Source organism: Notothenia coriiceps, unplaced genomic scaffold (genome assembly GCF_000735185.1).
Source record: "Notothenia coriiceps isolate Sejong01 unplaced genomic scaffold, NC01 NC01_scaffold00018999, whole genome shotgun sequence".
Taxonomy (NCBI): Eukaryota; Metazoa; Chordata; class Actinopteri; order Perciformes; family Nototheniidae; genus Notothenia; species Notothenia coriiceps.
The window spans coordinates 859,450-876,357 of NW_011351700.1; the positions used below are offsets into that span (position 1 = coordinate 859,450).

Below are 16,908 nucleotides of genomic sequence, written 5' to 3' on the forward strand. Positions count from 1 at the left end.
TTTTCTGAGTAAACCCATATTTTAAAAGGGATAGTTCTGCTTCACCAAAGTCAAACATTAACACAAATAAACTACCGTAATTTTCGGACTATAAACCGCGCCTTTTTTCCCATTTTTCGACGCTGCGGCTTATATAACGGTGCGGCTAATCTATGGATTTTTACAGCTAACGGCCACTAGGGGACCTCCTAAATCTATGGATTTTACAGGTTACAGTCCACCACCTTTAACTCTATGGGCTCTATGGCCGGTCCGCGCCCCCCACCTTTAAGCGGCGGGCTCCAGCAGGAAAAGCTGGAGGCCGGAAAAGAGTGAAACAGGTAGCGCGCAAAAGTAAAAGTGGAACCGAGAGTGGTACGAGAGACAGAACGAGAGCAAGACAGACAGACATTACGAGAGCGAGACAGTTTGTCCCCGTACCACTGGTTGAAAACCACTGCTGTAGATCACTGCCGGTACGTGCGCTGGGAGCGCACCGTTTAAGTTTGAAAGTTGAAAAGTTTGTGTGTCTGAAACGCTATGTGATACAGTACAGTTTACACAGCACAGTACATGTTCTGTAGCTACTATTGCACTAAATGGTAACACTTGAATACGTTATGCAAATATGCAACTTGTTTATTGAAATGTTAATAAATGGGAGCTTCCTCAAACAGCCATCTCTTTCCCGACAATCCCCTCTGTGCACGAACCCTTACATATGGTAATTAAACATTAAAACACCTGCGGCTTATAGTCCAGTGCGGCTTATATATGTACACATCATTCAATTTAGCTGCTGCGGCTTATATTCAGGTGCGCCTTATAGTCCGAAAATTACGGAATTAGAAACCAGAAAATAAGGGGCTTTGGGTGTTAGATGGTGAAACTGGTTAATCAGGTAGCACAGCAGTGGCATCAACAATAAGTAGCGTGAGTGCAAGCTCTTCCAATGATGTAGCAAAGACTTGTTCTGTGAAGTTTAAATTGTATTATTTTATTCTCTACATTATAGGGACATTTAATTTTCTGCATACTCATTGGTATGTGCGAAAAGAAAATTACCTTTTTATTTTTGAGCTAAAAAGAGGAAGTGTTATATAAATATATCTTTCAGCGGACACTTGTTTTATGCCTGTGGACGCAAGATAACATAAAGTGTAACTAAGACCTAAGTTTAGTTCTAATGTTTTGTAAATGGTTATCTACAGGGACGATGGGAAGGATGCCCTGAAGTTTTACACTGACCCCTCCTACTTCTTTGAACTGTGGAAGGAGAAGATGCTGCAGGACACCAAGGACATCATGAAGGAGAGACGCAAGCACAGAGTGAGACACAGTAACATCCTCATAAGCACAACACCAGTAACGCCACGGACACAGAGTGCTGCAGGGATGATGGGTTTTTGTCGACCAACTCGGAAGTTAGAATCCTTCTTGATCCCTCCACACATTAAAATGTTCACATTGAACACCACTTTCAAAGATTTCTGAAACGTTACTGCAATCACCAGCAGTAAAGAGTGGGTTCTTCAGGCTGTAAACGACGCCACAGTCACATGACTTCAGCGTGCCCTCCTTGTTCAGTGTGATGTCAACCTCTGTGGTCTCATGTAGCCACTTGTTAGCAACCCCTTATTTTAGAGACTTTAAAGCTTCACAAGTCTTGATTGGGCATACCTACTGACATGTTATATGTCTTGAAACAAACAAAAACATCTCGCAAGCATGTGTTAATCAGAGATCTAATTTCAGGCATGTAGCAAAATGACAACCATATAGACTTTAAGACAAGGTTACAAGAAGCGCAACATCCTTACATAACTTATTCCTGAAGCACTCTTTGGGGTTGGAACAGGTGGACATTATTGATCACATCTAATGAAAGTTGATGAATCTAACCCATCCTTTTCTTTCCGAGCAGAAGGAGAAGAAAGACCACCTGAACCAACGGACGCTCAATCCGCGAAAGATCAAGACCAGGAAGGACGAATGGGAGCGCCGTAAGATGGGGGAGGAGTTTGTGGAGCCGAAGAATGATTTGATGTGAGTTTAGAGATTGTGTGAAGTGAGCTGACACCCCCTCTCTTTGTGGATATTGGTTATCCCTAGGTGCACGTAGCTTTTGAAAGCATTTAAGCAGGAAGTAAAACAATTACTTGATGAATTCAGTATTTCTTTCTCTAATCAACACAGTAAAAGTACAGAATGGGCACTAACTAAATTCAACAAGCCCCCCATCTTATCAACCGATCTGTACACAGTGATAAGGCTGGCATGTCCTGTTTGGAAATGTTCTCAGGGGGTCGGGTCTCAATGGCAAATCACAGTAAACAAACGCATGAGTCACAGCGAGCCATAGGGCAGGGGTTTTTCTGCCGCGTTATTAATTCTTTAGTCAGTGTATTGCTTTTATAGAAATATAAGAAAAAGGAAATAACATGGAAACAATTAAAGCAATAGTGCAATACACTTATTCATTATTTTTCTAGTCTTCTGTTCTAGCACTTTTTTTTTATTTTAGCTGGTTAATCTTGTCTGAGGTAGTTAGTAAGCTTAACCTTGATCTTTTAGTCTCTCAACCTTGATAAGCCTGATAAGGAGAAAGCTCAAAGATTTTCTGTCAAGCTCTTTAACTGAAGAACAAGCCAGCCTCCTCCTGCTGATACTGTACTTTCTGCTACTTCAAAGCTGTGTCAATCACACCACAAGTGTCAATGTCAGTATTCCTGTCTACTGCTTTTAATGCATTTGTATCATTGTCGCGAAAAAATATGCAAAAAGCCCATGACCAAATTTGCTCCGTACATGCTACTATTTATGATTGAGTTGGACAGAAAACCATTTTGGACTGATAATGATATCTTCAATTTGTTTTAAGGAATTCCTCTGAGGGTCTGAATGGCAGTATTGGATCTGGAGATGGCTTCAACTCTGAGGGCTTGGAGCAGAGCACCGGATCCTACGCCTATGACCCCGACTCCCCTCTCTCTCCACCTGGCACTGATGACTTCCTCCCACCTCCACCTGCAGACATAGCGTAAGTAGCACGTTGCACAATCAGCCTGCACACGCTCCCGCTCCTGCCAACATGTGCTGAACATACATGTGCAGCTGCAATCAGCTTTCAAATGAGAAACCTACTGTTTCTTTACATCCAGCTGAGAATGCAGCTGCAGAGAAACTTAAGCACCGTAAAAACGTGACTTTCATTAAGTGTATTATGTCAACAGATTCGTATTCGGTTAGTTGAAAGCAATAATATGAAGTTTAACCTAATATCAAATAATATGTATTTAATATTATTGCTTTCAACTAACCTAATACAGTAATGTGAAACCTGTTGACATAAAACATTTCATTAAAGTCAACGTTTCAGTTTTTTTATTTTATTTTAACTTTTCCTTTTTCCAACTCCCACTCCTTGCAGGTATAATGACGGAGGCTACGGAGCACCGAGCCAGAATCGTGTCAGCGTGCTGAGTCCAAGCCACCCACCTCCTGCCCCCCCCATGACCTCTCCACCTCCAAACTCTCGCCCCAGAAAGGGTTCAGGAGTACCTAAAATGGAAGTCTTTGCGGGAGCTGGAATTAATACAAAAGGTAGTTCCAGTTCCTTAGTCAGTCTCCTACATTCTACAGTACAAAAATTTAATATTTTAGCCGTCGGGGTTTAAGGGATAGGAGTTAGTGAACTGATCTTTAGGTTAGCTAACTCCGTTCGGTAAGTTGTTAAGGGAATTTACGCGTAATTCCTCATTTCCTTTATCTTATCATTCGGACGTCTCTTTTACCTTTGCTCCTGTGCGCACGAAGGGTACTTAATGCACAATAACGATATGCACCTTATTTACATAGGTAGGTTCGAGGTGTCGTCGTCTGAATTTTGAAGAATTCCTGCTGGTGAAAAACTGTTAAAATATTTACTAACCAGTTTTATAACTGACGGAGACTATATGTAGATATACGTCTACTTATGACAATGATATGACAACACGATCGTGACAGACACGGGAACGAAACTTGCGACGAAAACTGTGTAGAAAGGTGGAGTCCAACAACACATTTAAGTCTGTTCTGTTTCAGTACATTCCAATGGTTTAGACAAGAAGGGCGTAGTACAGACTGGTGTTCGTATTGGGGTAACTCGACAATTGTCTATGAATCCGTAGTGATACCTCCTTTGAGACGAAGGTTTGGAGGTATAACTGTAGGAAGTCCTTTGACTGTTTCATTTTGACCCTAAGGAAAATCTTTGTTCCGGACGAGTAGGTGTTCACGCTCCTTTGCCGAACATCTGACGGTGTAAAACGACGAGAACCTGAGCCCCTACAACAAACGTATACTTGCGGGAGTCGAGTGAGGGAAGTAGACGACCTGCGCAGATGGTACCCCGAGACTCCAAGGTATTGGTTGACATTTTGGGGAGGTGTTGTGACGTGCGACATGAGGAAATCAAGTTGACCTGTTAGTAATAGTTACGACGTCTATGGACGTGACCATTGTTTGAGTGATATCGGGATACGAACCTGACGACGGGAGTGTATAGTGTGTTTGTCATCTCGATATCTGATGCTAGAGTTTTACTGTAGTGAGCAGACAGGGAGAGTCATGCGTGCCACGAACCTTTTTTCGGTATAGGACATGAGACGGGGGAGCTGGACCTTGTGTGAAGTCGTCCTTGAATGCGACTGTGTCAACTAGGGTGTGGCTCAAGGATTTGAGTCAAAATTTTTTGACCTCCTTGAGTAGACACCCACAAACGTGGACATATAGACTGATGAGGTGAAGGGTTTCCTTGGTCAGAATGGGACGGGCCTACCGGGACGTCGGTCCGCAACGCTCTAGTAGGAGGCCGAGTCGAAACCCTCGGCTCGACCTGACTGGGGGTGGTGGTCCCTCTCCTTCCTACCCTTCGACGTCTCGCAAGTTTCCTACTCCTCTCCGGGTCCCCCTCCACCTCCTCCTCCTCCTTCCACCTCCTGGAGGTTGTTGGATGTCCGTTATCCACCACCTCCTTTTTCCCTCTTTTTTTTTCCCCTCCCTCGTGGTTACCTGTTTTCCCACCTCCTCGCCCCTCGTCCACCCGCTCCCTATCCGGTCTCCTCCTCTCGCCTCCTCCTCTTGCCACCGCCGAGCTTTGGTCCCCTCCACCCCTCGGGGCTTCGTCTCCCACCTCCTCCATTCCCCACGTCCCCTCNATATCATATGAAAGCTGAGAGTCCACAGATTCTATTGGTATAAGTTTCCTCCCTCTGCGATCAAAACTCACTGTTAACCCTGTGTTCTAGTATGATAAATAAAAGAACATTGTACCTTGAAAATCAATGCATTCTAATAGCGGGTATATTTTACCCCTTGGCGGTTTTAGGTATGCAGCAACCCTTGGCGGTTCTAGTGTTAACTTTGCAGCACATGCTCTGTTTTTGGCCCATTACTGCAGCCAGCTCTGAATAAGTGGAATATCGAGAAACTCTTACCAACATTGCTGCATGTTTGGACGTGCATGATGTACTAACAGAGACCCAATTGTAAAAACTCTAAAGCGCTTCTAGTGAAATAAAACTCAACAAACCTTAAATCAGGGGTGTCAAACTCAAGGCCCGGGGGCCAAATCCGGCCCGCGACTTCATTTGATGTGGCCCGCAAGGGCTTGCAAAGAATATAATATACAATAAAATTGTATTGTCATATGTACATAGCTACAGTGTAGTTATGACAAAGAAATGCTTAGGTCACAGGCTCTTCCAGCAGCGCAACACAATAACACAGATACAATTGTGCAAGTAAATAAAATAAAGTATAATAGAAATAGTGCAGAATAGTCTATATACAAGTAATTGGAATATTGATATATATAAGTTGTAAACAGATTCATGTTATGGATGTTCTTTTAAAAGTTTTGATGTAATTGTTGAATGTTTGCTTTCAATGATGTGCCCTAGACTTCTGCTTTCAGACGTAGTTATTTATGAAGTTATTACCAGGACTGATAATAATCCAATGCAGAGCCAATCATATAATACATTATTTAATATATATTATATATTTATATATGTATATTTATATAGTCTTAAAGTTGAAACCGGCCCATAATGCTAATGTGGCCCGTGATGAAATAGAGTTTGACACCCCTGCCTTAAATACATTTTAAAATGATAATTGTCTCTCTTTTGTTGGTTCTACTTTGATCTAAATATAAGGGAACTACTTACAACTGCCACCTCTTGAGTATGAAAGACACCTTTTGTTTAATATGTCAGCAAGCAAATGAGTCCTCATAGTAGCATGCATTAAGATAAAAATAGGAACATGAAGAGAGATGGCCCTTCTGCTGTTGTCAGGCTCTCACACACTCTGTCCTCACTTGCTCCCTCTTTAGGTTTCAACCTGCGTAAGACGGAGGCGCAGCGTGAGCAGGAGAAGAGGGATCACTCTAACAACGATGTGGCCGCCATCCTGTCCCGTCGTATCGCTGTCGAGTGCAGCGACAGCGAGGATGACTCCTCAGAGTTTGACGATGACAATTGGTCAGACTGATCATCCTCTCTTTTCTCCTTCAATAGCCACTTCACTCTCCTCAGCCTTGAAACAACCTCCTTGTATTTACGGTGTCATTACATTCAGTGAAGCAGAGGTCCATGTTCTGTGTCTGCCAGATGTTCAGTATGTACAAGTGGCCTATTACAAATCACATTCCTTAATCATGTATTTCTATTTATCCCCAATGATTCCTGTCAGAGGTGCAAAAGTCCAAAGATTGAGAAATGTGTGTGTGCCTGGTTTTGTCTTTCGTCACTGCTTTCTGTCACACGGCGCTGTTGTTAATGTGAGAGTTGTGACGAGGCTCACGACTCTCTGCTGAGTCCGTGCGTAAACACATCACCTCTGTCTCCTCTTATTATGAGCCCTTTGCTTCGGGCACAATGTCAGATTTGATCCGCTTTAGTATATTACAGCAAAGGATAACAGAGGTAGTACACACAGCTCACGCAGCCTCTTCCACACACAGTATTTCTATGTACTCTGTTAAAAGACTAAACATATTTGCGCAATCGTCTATCATATAATATAGATGTAAAGTTTATATTACATATTGAATCATATGAGCTAAAGATAATTAATGCAATCTTTTTTATATCCCCATTTTTGTATCACTTTTCCTTTCCTCACTTTTTTTATTCAGACAACAATTCACGTGCGGACGAGACATAGTTAAAGTTTATCAACAGATTAATAGATTAATGATTTAGTGTGATGGGGGGGGGGCGGAGCGGAGCGGCTCAGGGCCGACACCTGGGGCGTGTGATGAGATGAACATACCTTTTACACACACATGATTGATTCTGTATCTGCTTTGTTTTTCTTCTTGCTTATATTCTTTTCTGGGGATCAACTAGGCTCTGATGTTTTAATCACTGTTTTTGTCTGATAAGTGCCTTTTTTTTTATACTGCATCTCGGTGTCAGTGCAGCTTTATTTGTTTATCCACATTGATCAGCTTCATCCATTTGTATTGTCAGCTGCTGTTAATGAGTCAAATGTAGACCAGCCTGATGTTTAGTATGGACAACATGTGTCTCAAGTGCCTTTTATTTTAAATGTGCCTGTGATGAAGCACAATCACACAGCATGCTTTGCCAAAGCTTCTCCTGCCTTGAATTTCAAAATGATTATTAGTTATTTCAATAAAGATGGAGTGAATTGCAGTAATTGTTTAGTCTTCTTTCCTGCGAGAATGACTACTGTGTGCTTTGATGTGAATAATAAGTTACCAAGAATGTCGAGCCTTGGGATAAAACTCCTCGTGCTTTATCCATGACTCATCTTCTTCATATCAGCAGTGGACACCTTTTGTGCCCAGTGCTGACTGTAGGGAGTGAGAAAATGAATCAATTGGATTCAACTTTAGAAAACGAGTAGGAGGAGAGAAAACCTCTTGCGTAATCACTTCATCCTCACACCAAGGCTGCTTTGTAGGTTTTTCTTTTAAAGAAGGCAGTGGATGCAGAGTGATGGTAATGACGTTGAAGATTGCTTAAGCCACCAAATAATTTAAGATACAGGAATAGGGAGCAGCAGTCTGAGCCTTATTGAGTTAAAGGGTGAGAGATAGAGAGAGACAAACTCTAAAAGCCTCGGCAGCGGTAAAAGAAAAGAGTGCTGACATCGCCAAGTAGAAAAAAAAGCATATTTATTATTCATCGGTATAAAATATTCATTCATTTCAAAAAGGCTGTGCAACACGAACATATGGTCAGTACCTTTTCAAAGTGCCTTTGACAGCATGTGCAAAATAGAATCTCAAAGATCTAGAACATTTTGTTTTCTAGACATTCAAGTAAATACAATTTGGCTTTTGCTCACATGTCATTACACTGTAACAGGCTTACATTTAAAACCAATCCCTTCCTCTCGCCATAAAGTGCCAATGGTGATTAAATCCACTTTCTATGAGTGGGGGTATACCATATTAAGCATCCCTGTGATTGTTTCAGTGGAGCTACAATTGACTGAGGATGAGGCACAAAGTACAAACAAGACAGTACGTTTAGTCTGTAGTCCAAAAATGTCTGCCAGCCAGGACAGGCCAGAACATTCTGATTTGCAGAGGAGGAACTTTATCTCTCTGAGAAGTGCTGTGTGTGTGTGTGTGTGTGTGTGTGTGTGTGTGTGTGTGTGTGTGTGTGTGTGTGTGTGTGTGTGTGTGTGTGTGTGTGTGTGTGTGTGTGTATATATATATGTCAGTGTGAGCGAGACTTCATGTTCTGGATGATGGTCAATGCAGCTATCTTGGCACACAAACAGTGATATGTCTGGCATAGAGTGTGTGGTGCTTTGAGTCCCATGTTGAGGTTTGGCAGTCTACACATCGGCAGGGTAGTTTGTTTGTGTGTTTTGTGTGTATCTGTGCGGGCAGCAGGCCTGGAACAGCACCTTGCGAATGTCTTTGTTTCTCAGACTGTAGAGGATCGGGTTCAGCAGCGAGCTGCCCGCCGCTGGCACCAAAGTGGCATAGGTGTACAGAGGAGGGCTAGACGCGTCCCCCAGAAGCCCCCAGAGGGAGAAGGGCATCCAGCAGCCCACAAACACACTGAGCACCAGGATCAGTCGAGAGAAGCCCCTCCCACTGCTGTGTTTGCTTGCATACGAGTGGTTGGCAGGGAGGAAGTGCCTCTGGGTGGCTATGGCGTGGGCGTGCCGCCTCGCCACACGGCAGATCCCAGCATACAATTGTAGGGTTATCATAACAATCACCAGGAAGCCACCACACAGCAGCGACAGGTAAGTCCGGGTCAGAGGTCGTGCTACAGAACAGGAGTTTGGCATACCCAGACAGTGCCATCCCATCGCAGGCCCCGCCCCGATGATGCACGCCCCCACCCAGACCAGCAGCAGCAGGATGGCGGCTCTGTTACGTGATTGGCTCGACCCATAGGTGAGGGCGTTGCTTAGAGACAGGTATCGGTCCAAAGCGACACCCATCAGGCTACAGAGAGAGGCAGTCAGGGATGTCACCAGTAGTCCTGAGGTTATCAATTCTGACCAATCACTGGGCTCCACGCAGAACAGGAAGAGGAAGTGCAAGATCAGAGCAACGCCCGCCAGGAGATCAGCCAATCCGAGGCTAGCGAGCAGCAGGAAAACGGGGGCGCGAAGAGAAGGTGTGGCCAGGATGGTGGTGACAACTATGGCATTTTCTGTGGCAATGAGAGTTCCTGAAATACACAGGGCCACGCCCCACACGGTGAGGGGCTGGACTTCATATTCAGGTGAGCTTTCAATTTTGTCCAGTGGGAAGAAGGGGTCTGAACCTGAGGACTCATCCCAGCCCAGGTCAGACGCGTTCAGGATCATGGCTTCTCAGCAGTCACACGGACAACCTGAGAGAAAAAAAGCAGAACAATGTTTTCATTAGATCTAATGGGTCATCATTAGCATATTCATCTGTCCAGTAAAATGGCTTTCCTCAACCAGAAGCTGTGGTTTTCTGCCTTCAGAGGCAGGATGTGGCATCTACAGCAGAAAAGGACTTAATGTAGTGATAGAGAATTTAAGATGTTATGTTGTTGTTATCTTGAGCTGTTAATTTGCCAAATAGATATAGTGCAATAAGATGTATTTAAGGTTTTCATGCTCCCATTACTTGTAATGTTGTTTCGTATTGGGTATTTTATTATAAAGGGGCAGTACAGATGTATTATTATTATTTATTAAAAATGACAAAAACAAAAAACCTTGTCTTTAGTGTGCAATTGAAAAATGAACATTGAAAGAACTTGAACAAGACATTTAAAATTAAAATGTATTCTGCTACTGAAATGTAAGTGACGTCACTATAGTCGTGCGGGAAGCCACGCAAATCATAGTCAATCGTGAAGTCAAATATGTAGGCTTAATCCAACTTGATGAATAGAGTTATCAAAACATGAATGCACCATTAGGCTGTATTGATTAAACTGTCATTCATGTATTTTCTGAATCGGAGCTGTTACCGGCTTCGACCCTTGGTTTTTATGCTGCGCACGTTTCAGGTGCTTCCAGCCATCTTAAATATATATTTATTTGTATCTGGTTAAAATTGAATCAGTAAACTGTCTTCCAGATGACGTTGGTGAGATAGATTGTGAGGGTTTTCCTTTCATGGTAATATCCAAATATGATGTTTAACTGTGTAAACCTCTGGCAGATTACATGCAGTCTTCATGAATGAGAAAGCCTGTGCTCTTCATTAGGCTATTTTAAGATTTACAAGGTTACGATGCCTCTCTCTTATCAGCTTGTTCTTTAGCGTATATCAACGTGTACTGAAAGAAAATACCACAAGCTATTTATACAATTGAAAGATTATTCTTTGCTTATGCAGGAGTTTTTTTTAAATGAATCAGGAATGTCTCATCCTCCCTCTCGCATCTCAGTAAGGAGGTATATCCCACGTACTGGTGTGGAGGACCCTGTTGTATAATACACTTGCAGGTCCATTGCACAGCAGAGGATGTCCCCGACACACGATCATGCATAACACATAAAGGTATACATGAATTTAAGAAATTAATCTCACCTTGTTAACGCGATTCCTTGATTATTTTTTGTAAGAGTTTTAAAAAAAACGTGCTCTCCTCTTATGAGACCCAAGGCAGATGATGGAGATGTGGGGATGCTGTCCACGGAAATGCTCGGTTCCAGTCTAAAAAAGGAGAAACGTCCTGCTCCGGGCTCCTGTCTTCATCAAAGTTCTGCAAAACTCAGTCTCTTGCATCTCCTTTTCTTCAATCTCTCCTGGGCGCTTACGGGAGGCAGAATGGATGCTCTTGCACGCGGAGTCTACCACAAGAGAGCATGTCTGACGTCAGTGACTGGGAGGCTCGACCAATGAGGTGCCGGAATTGGGGATGCGGGGAGATTGGGGAGGGGGCTGTATAGGGAGTAATTTCATTCAGAAAAATGCGGCATCCCGGTTGCTCCTCCCACTGCGGTCCACTCTCAATTCTTGTAAATAATGACCAATACACCCCCCCTTCCTTCCCCCTCCAGTACACACACGGATTTTCTCAATAAGACCCTGGGGAAGGGTTGATTGAGACGGTATTGTTTTATGTTGGGCAGGGCTGAGCGGTGCATGGGCATTGGGAACAGAGCTCAGGGCTTGGCGCTGACCACGGTGCTGAAACCTTCAGGATGAGTCATGGGGAGATGTCTTGCAGAGCATCAATAAACTGTGTGAAATGGACTCTTTAGACGACACTATCCACCTCTATGAATGAATAAGCACAAACATGCACCTTTCCCACATCTAACCTTGCTAAACTGATTTTGACCTACTAATATGGATATCATTTAAAGCAGTGATGTTGATAGTATTGCTGCATTTGGAGTTTATTTTCAGGGATGGGCAGAAACAACAGTTTATGGTATCATTCATTCATTTGAATACAACATTAGTAAAAACAGAAGCTTCCACATTGATCATAGAATTTAACAATCATCTCTCTGACACTATTTATTATTTATGAAAATGGTGTATGAATAATACAAAGAAAAAGTATATATAATAATAATAATAATAATAATAATAATAATAATAGCTGTTGAATCATTTTTGAAATATTCTCTGTGCCTGAATGCATATGTAAAGATGAGGATGGAAAAGAGTTTCCGACAAAAATACAAAAACAGGAATGGCTTTTATTGTACTTCTCTTTTCTTTCGCACACCTTGACATAGAAAGACCCCCCTGTCTACCCACAGTTATTTAACAGCAGGGAACACAAGGCTTCCCCAGCTTGGTAGTGCGCGTGGGTGCTGCAAGATGGGCTTTACGGTTGTCTGCGTGGTCGCGCATATCAATGCGTTTACTGGGGGAATCTCGTCCTTCTCGAGCCATATTAGGAAACACTTCCTGCCAAATCCCTCCTCGTCATTTAGTGCAATAGTTGTCACCTACCAAAAAAAATTATGAGGAGCAAGACCTACTATATCCATTTGGTTATACAAAACATTATATAATACATTTAAAAAAATATATATATATATATATATATACACATCACACAAAAAAAGAACCAGGGAACATTTCTATATTATTTCTTCATGTCTGAGCTTTCCTCTTCCTAAAGACTACATAGGCTATGACTCTTATTTCATGTCCTTACATTTTTGCCGGTCATTCAGTTATATCAGCTGTGGATTTCTTCTATATGTCTCTCGGTGTATTTGGTTGTAAATTACAGCATTATTCAAGAGTTTTTCGCTGGTGTGTCGATTTATTGCCAGCAGTGGGAGCATCACTGTTGAAGAAGATCGTGTTCGACATGGATGCGGAATATCCCTTCGTGTTTTTTTTTGCACACAAACACAAAACAGCCGGCCCGTAGAGATGCACAGATGTACCCAGATAATGTGTGAGAGCATATGACATGTGAGAGGATACTATGAGCCATGTGTTTGGAGGCGGTGAGGATGATGACGATGGAATTGACTGCCGTGATTCTGTGCTCAATGCATCTGATTTTGAGGACTTGCAGCCCGGCGCGATGACTCAGTTGACTTTATCACAAAGCAACAGGTTGCATGTCAGAGCGCTTGCACGTTTTTTGCTGGTGCATGTGTACGTATTCAGGGGTGTGAAGATTATTTTCTTTCTCTTTTTTTCACATCACCAATCCAGAAAGGGATAAATCCAGACGATCTGTCTCGTGCCCATATGCTATGTTTGATTATGACCTAATAGTTTACTGTAAAATTAGTATCAAACATGACATGTATTTGTGGTCCGATTTATTGTGATATTATTTTTTACATTTGCTCTAATCTATTTCATAAACAGCTATTGAAAGGTATTTCAGTAATTATTAAGAGCCTTTGTTCATAACCTTCTTTGTGTCATAAAAGTTAATGAATGATTGCTTGAAAAGTGACTCTGTAACACTTCACAAATCAAAATCAGTCACACATTTGGTGATAGACTACTGACGCACAGACTCTCTACAGCAAATGTCACATGCCAACATGTTTTAAAAAGCATTCACACCACACTATAAATACAGCTATCCTAATTGGAACCACTCAATCAACACACTATTATTGACCCGCCCCATCACTGATGAGGAACATGATAAACTGCCTAACCCAGAAGGTTCCAGTTAATACCTGTTAAAAACATGTACTTGTTTGATTCTTGACAGGAAATAAAAAGTTGAATATATTCCTGATGGTTCTAGCTTAAAACATTCATTGCCACCTTTAATTGGCTTGCAATCACTTAAAAATAAAGCTGCTTGACAACCCTTGTCATGCTTATGGCTTTTGAGTGAACACAAAAGGCATCTCCCTTCTTGTTTTGTCTTAAACATTTGAAAATGCCTCTACAGTACATTTAGTTACAAGTAATTCACAATTAAAAGTGTCAGGAACATGTAATTGTTGTCTAACAGGAATGCCTTTAACAGTTGTGGTAATGGTGCTCTGACAAACGCAGAAATATCTCATTAATGATTGGAGGGATTATCATGAAATTTGCTTCAAACATTCACGTTGTCCAGAGGATAAATTACACTTTCTTTCTTGTCCCCTAAATTAGCTGATGTGCCTTTCAGGTTTATTTTGGGGTCACTTGATTGGTCCCCGTCCCGTTGGGACCCACTATCCTACAACATACGTTGATTTGTGTAATGTAAACATATTTATATATACAAAAATGGCAATAAACACTGATTATTTAATATTCCCATTTTTCTCCCCATTATTTGAGCCGTTTGTAAGGACAGAAGTGGGAAAGCAGGTCTATGTGGTGTGTGTGTGTGTGTGTGTGTGTGTGTGTGTGTGTGTGTGTGTGTGTGTGTGTGTGTGTGTGTGTGTGTGCGTGCTCTGCCAGCCGAGGCAAACCATGTCACTCCATCCAACCCGGTGTGTGTTTCAGGAGGGTTGAGGTGGGCCAGTTGGTTGCCAGGTGACCAAGTTTGGGTGTTGCTCATGTTACACAGGTCTCTGAGTCTTTCTCTCTGTGTCCCAGCAAGCTGCCATATCTCCCTTTGCAACGATTGGATCCACTTTGCGGACTTACAGAAGATATATTTTTACTGAAGCCTTTTTGTTGATACTTATTCTTCCCCGAGCGTAAAGTCTTCAGCTCTCAGTTGCAGGTGTTGGTGCTGTGAGGCTGTCAGGATGCAGATGGTGGTGAAGGTCCTCTGCTCCACACTCCTGCTTATAGCAGTGGTGCCATTTGTGTTCCCACAGTCAGGTATGGGTCCATCCATTTCTCTTATACTCTTCATTCAAGACCATCTCCATGTATTTTAGTTTTGTCAGGAACCTGTTGGTATGTTTTTATACACTTTGGCATCTACGTACCCTTTCTCCCTGTTTCCATTTGATCTCCTTCAAGAGATTCCCTGATAACGTCTCTTTGTATTTACTGTGATGATAGCTTATCCTACAATAATTCCCACAAGCTCACAACAATAAGACAGGTGAATGAGAATCTCCTGCGGCATTACTAGCCAATTGTGTCCACACACTGACACTATCCAGACTAGTGGGATGTATTGTAACAATTAGACCATTGTAATGTGTCTGTGGGGGATAATTGTACATCGCCCAATTAACCGCTTTGACAGACACTTCTAATTGACTGCCAGTCTCGTTCCCCCTACAGATTGTTCTCAAGCTGAATCATGTGACCTGTGCGTTGGCGATTCCATGCTGAACCTGACAGGCTGTGTCTGGAGGCTTTGTCCAGATGGTGATGCGCACACACACACACACACACACACACACACACACACACACACACACACACACACACACACACACACACACACACACACACGCACGCACACACATGCACACGCACACACCCCTGACCTCTGATAGTAATTCAATCATCAAAGCTGCTGTAACATAAGCTTCCCGGGTTTGTATAAGACGTTTGAATTATTTAGTGTGCCAGGAACACACAAATGATATGACACACACACACACACACACACACACACACACACACACACACACACACACACACACACACACACACACACACACACACACACACATTAAAATACTTGTTCTCTCCGTCTCAGGTAATGATACAGGCATGTGTGTGACTGATGGGGACAACTCAGCAGACGACGGCAGGAACTGTAGCTGGACTAGAGTGTCTGAACTGTGCTCAGGTAGAAAACAAAACACTTCTTAATTAACAAAATGCATGTCTGCCACCTCACTAAAGTTCTTTTTTTGTATTCCCAGTTGTGGAGAATGTAGCTGACGGAGAAGGTAAAAGTGACTCAGGTACATTTCATCGACTCCAGCATCCCCTCCTACCCCCATTTCCTCTCTCTTGCGTCAGACATTCATTATTCCCATAAGAGCTAAGTAAAATGTTCTCCAATGACACTCAGTCAATTGCACCAGAAAAACGCTTTTTTCCCACCTCACCCTGCGTTCATGTGATTGTATTGTCAACCCATCAAACACTTCCTTTCTTTCCCTCTAGGTGATGGAAGTAACACCAACTCAGAGTTCTCCCAGGCCAAGTTTGATATGTCCAGCTTCATTGGAGGCATCATCCTGGTGCTGTGTGTGCAGGCAGGCGGCTTCTTCGCCATGCGCTTCCTCAAATCCAAAGAGCAGAGCAACTATGACCCCATGTGAGTTTGCCCACATAGGTGATGAGAGGACAGAGAATTTAGCATGATTGTATCAGTATGTGTGTCACTGAGTTTAGAGTATCTGTTGGAGCAACAGCAGCCTCTGCTGGGCGTAGTGATCAACATCAACCGATGTTAAATGATTCACCTTTATCATCCCTCCAGATTGAATTTAGATTCTGATCACAGCCTTTATCAAGTTACATTTCTGTTTGTCTTCATACAGAGAGCAGCCACAGTGAAGAAAAGATGTATGAAGGACAACCAGGCGAGGGCGGAGGACAGCAAAGCAGTGACTCATCGAGTGTTTTTTTTTCTTTTTCTGAGCCCCTGTCAGTTTTGGTTTGGTCCCCATGTGTAACCCCCTAGGGATGGGTGTGTTATAGGAGGACATTTCCCCCCAAAATACTACATTGTGTAATGAGTGTATGTGCATGTGTTCCCTGTGATTGTATAGACTTTACATTCCAGAGAGACTTTGGCTGTTGGTATTTATATGATCTGACAAATCTCAGCGCTTTCAGAGAAATATCTTAATGACGTACTCAGTGTTTGTTCTCCTACAAACAACAATGAACTAGCTTTATAAAATTAGTTGTTTAACTGTGTAAATAGTGCAGTGGTGGGAAAGAGTGATGTAATCCCAATGCAGACAGTAGGTCATAAATGGCATTTAAAAGCGTAAACAGACCAAAATGAGAATCTGAATGTTGTGTTTCCTTCATCTCAGAGGATGTGTGTGTTCCATGTGGTGCTGCATAACTCTCTTTAGTGTTTT

The 16,908-nt window shown here is 42.5% G+C and overlaps 3 protein-coding genes across 3 annotated transcripts; 2 read left to right on the forward strand and 1 right to left on the reverse strand.

Annotated features, from left to right (window-relative positions):
• The first annotated feature begins 1,176 nt into the window (after window positions 1–1,176).
• LOC104951511 (wiskott-Aldrich syndrome protein family member 2-like) lies at window positions 1,177–6,519 on the forward strand. The gene is made up of 5 exons (XM_010778172.1): window positions 1,177–1,308; window positions 1,904–2,025; window positions 2,861–3,019; window positions 3,410–3,582; window positions 6,362–6,519. Exons 1-5 carry the CDS (start codon window positions 1,177–1,179, stop codon window positions 6,517–6,519), a joined length of 744 nt encoding a protein of 247 aa, XP_010776474.1.
• A 1,655-nt stretch (window positions 6,520–8,174) lies between these two features.
• LOC104951450 (G-protein coupled receptor 3-like) lies at window positions 8,175–11,284 on the reverse strand. The gene is made up of 2 exons (XM_010778108.1): window positions 11,042–11,284; window positions 8,175–9,863 (listed from the first exon to the last, which is right to left on the reverse strand). The coding sequence occupies exon 2, from the start codon at window positions 9,835–9,837 to the stop codon at window positions 8,845–8,847; it is 993 nt and encodes a 330-aa protein (XP_010776410.1). The 5' UTR covers window positions 9,838–9,863; window positions 11,042–11,284; the 3' UTR covers window positions 8,175–8,844.
• Window positions 11,285–14,510: 3,226 nt separating this feature from the next.
• cd164l2 (CD164 sialomucin-like 2) lies at window positions 14,511–16,490 on the forward strand. The gene is made up of 6 exons (XM_010778107.1): window positions 14,511–14,722; window positions 15,137–15,223; window positions 15,561–15,653; window positions 15,730–15,771; window positions 15,977–16,130; window positions 16,357–16,490. The coding sequence occupies exons 1-6, from the start codon at window positions 14,647–14,649 to the stop codon at window positions 16,370–16,372; spliced, it is 468 nt and encodes a 155-aa protein (XP_010776409.1). The 5' UTR covers window positions 14,511–14,646; the 3' UTR covers window positions 16,373–16,490.
• The last annotated feature ends 418 nt before the right edge of the window (window positions 16,491–16,908 follow it).

Bases quoted from the DNA above. Each gene is read 5' to 3' on its own strand.
- LOC104951511 (XM_010778172.1), top strand. From the start codon at position 1,177: ATGGTTATCTACAGGGACGATGGGAAGGATGCCCTGAAGTTTTACACT. The intron at 2,026-2,860 runs GTGAGTTTAGAG...ATTTGTTTTAAG, and splicing joins GAGCCGAAGAATGATTTGAT to GAATTCCTCTGAGGGTCTGA. The intron at 3,583-6,361 runs GTAGTTCCAGTT...CTCCCTCTTTAG, and splicing joins AGCTGGAATTAATACAAAAG to GTTTCAACCTGCGTAAGACG.
- LOC104951450 (XM_010778108.1), bottom strand. From the start codon at position 9,837: ATGATCCTGAACGCGTCTGACCTGGGCTGGGATGAGTCCTCAGGTTCA.
- cd164l2 (XM_010778107.1), top strand. From the start codon at position 14,647: ATGCAGATGGTGGTGAAGGTCCTCTGCTCCACACTCCTGCTTATAGCA. The intron at 15,654-15,729 runs GTAGAAAACAAA...TTGTATTCCCAG, and splicing joins AGTGTCTGAACTGTGCTCAG to TTGTGGAGAATGTAGCTGAC. The intron at 15,772-15,976 runs GTACATTTCATC...CTTTCCCTCTAG, and splicing joins AGAAGGTAAAAGTGACTCAG to GTGATGGAAGTAACACCAAC.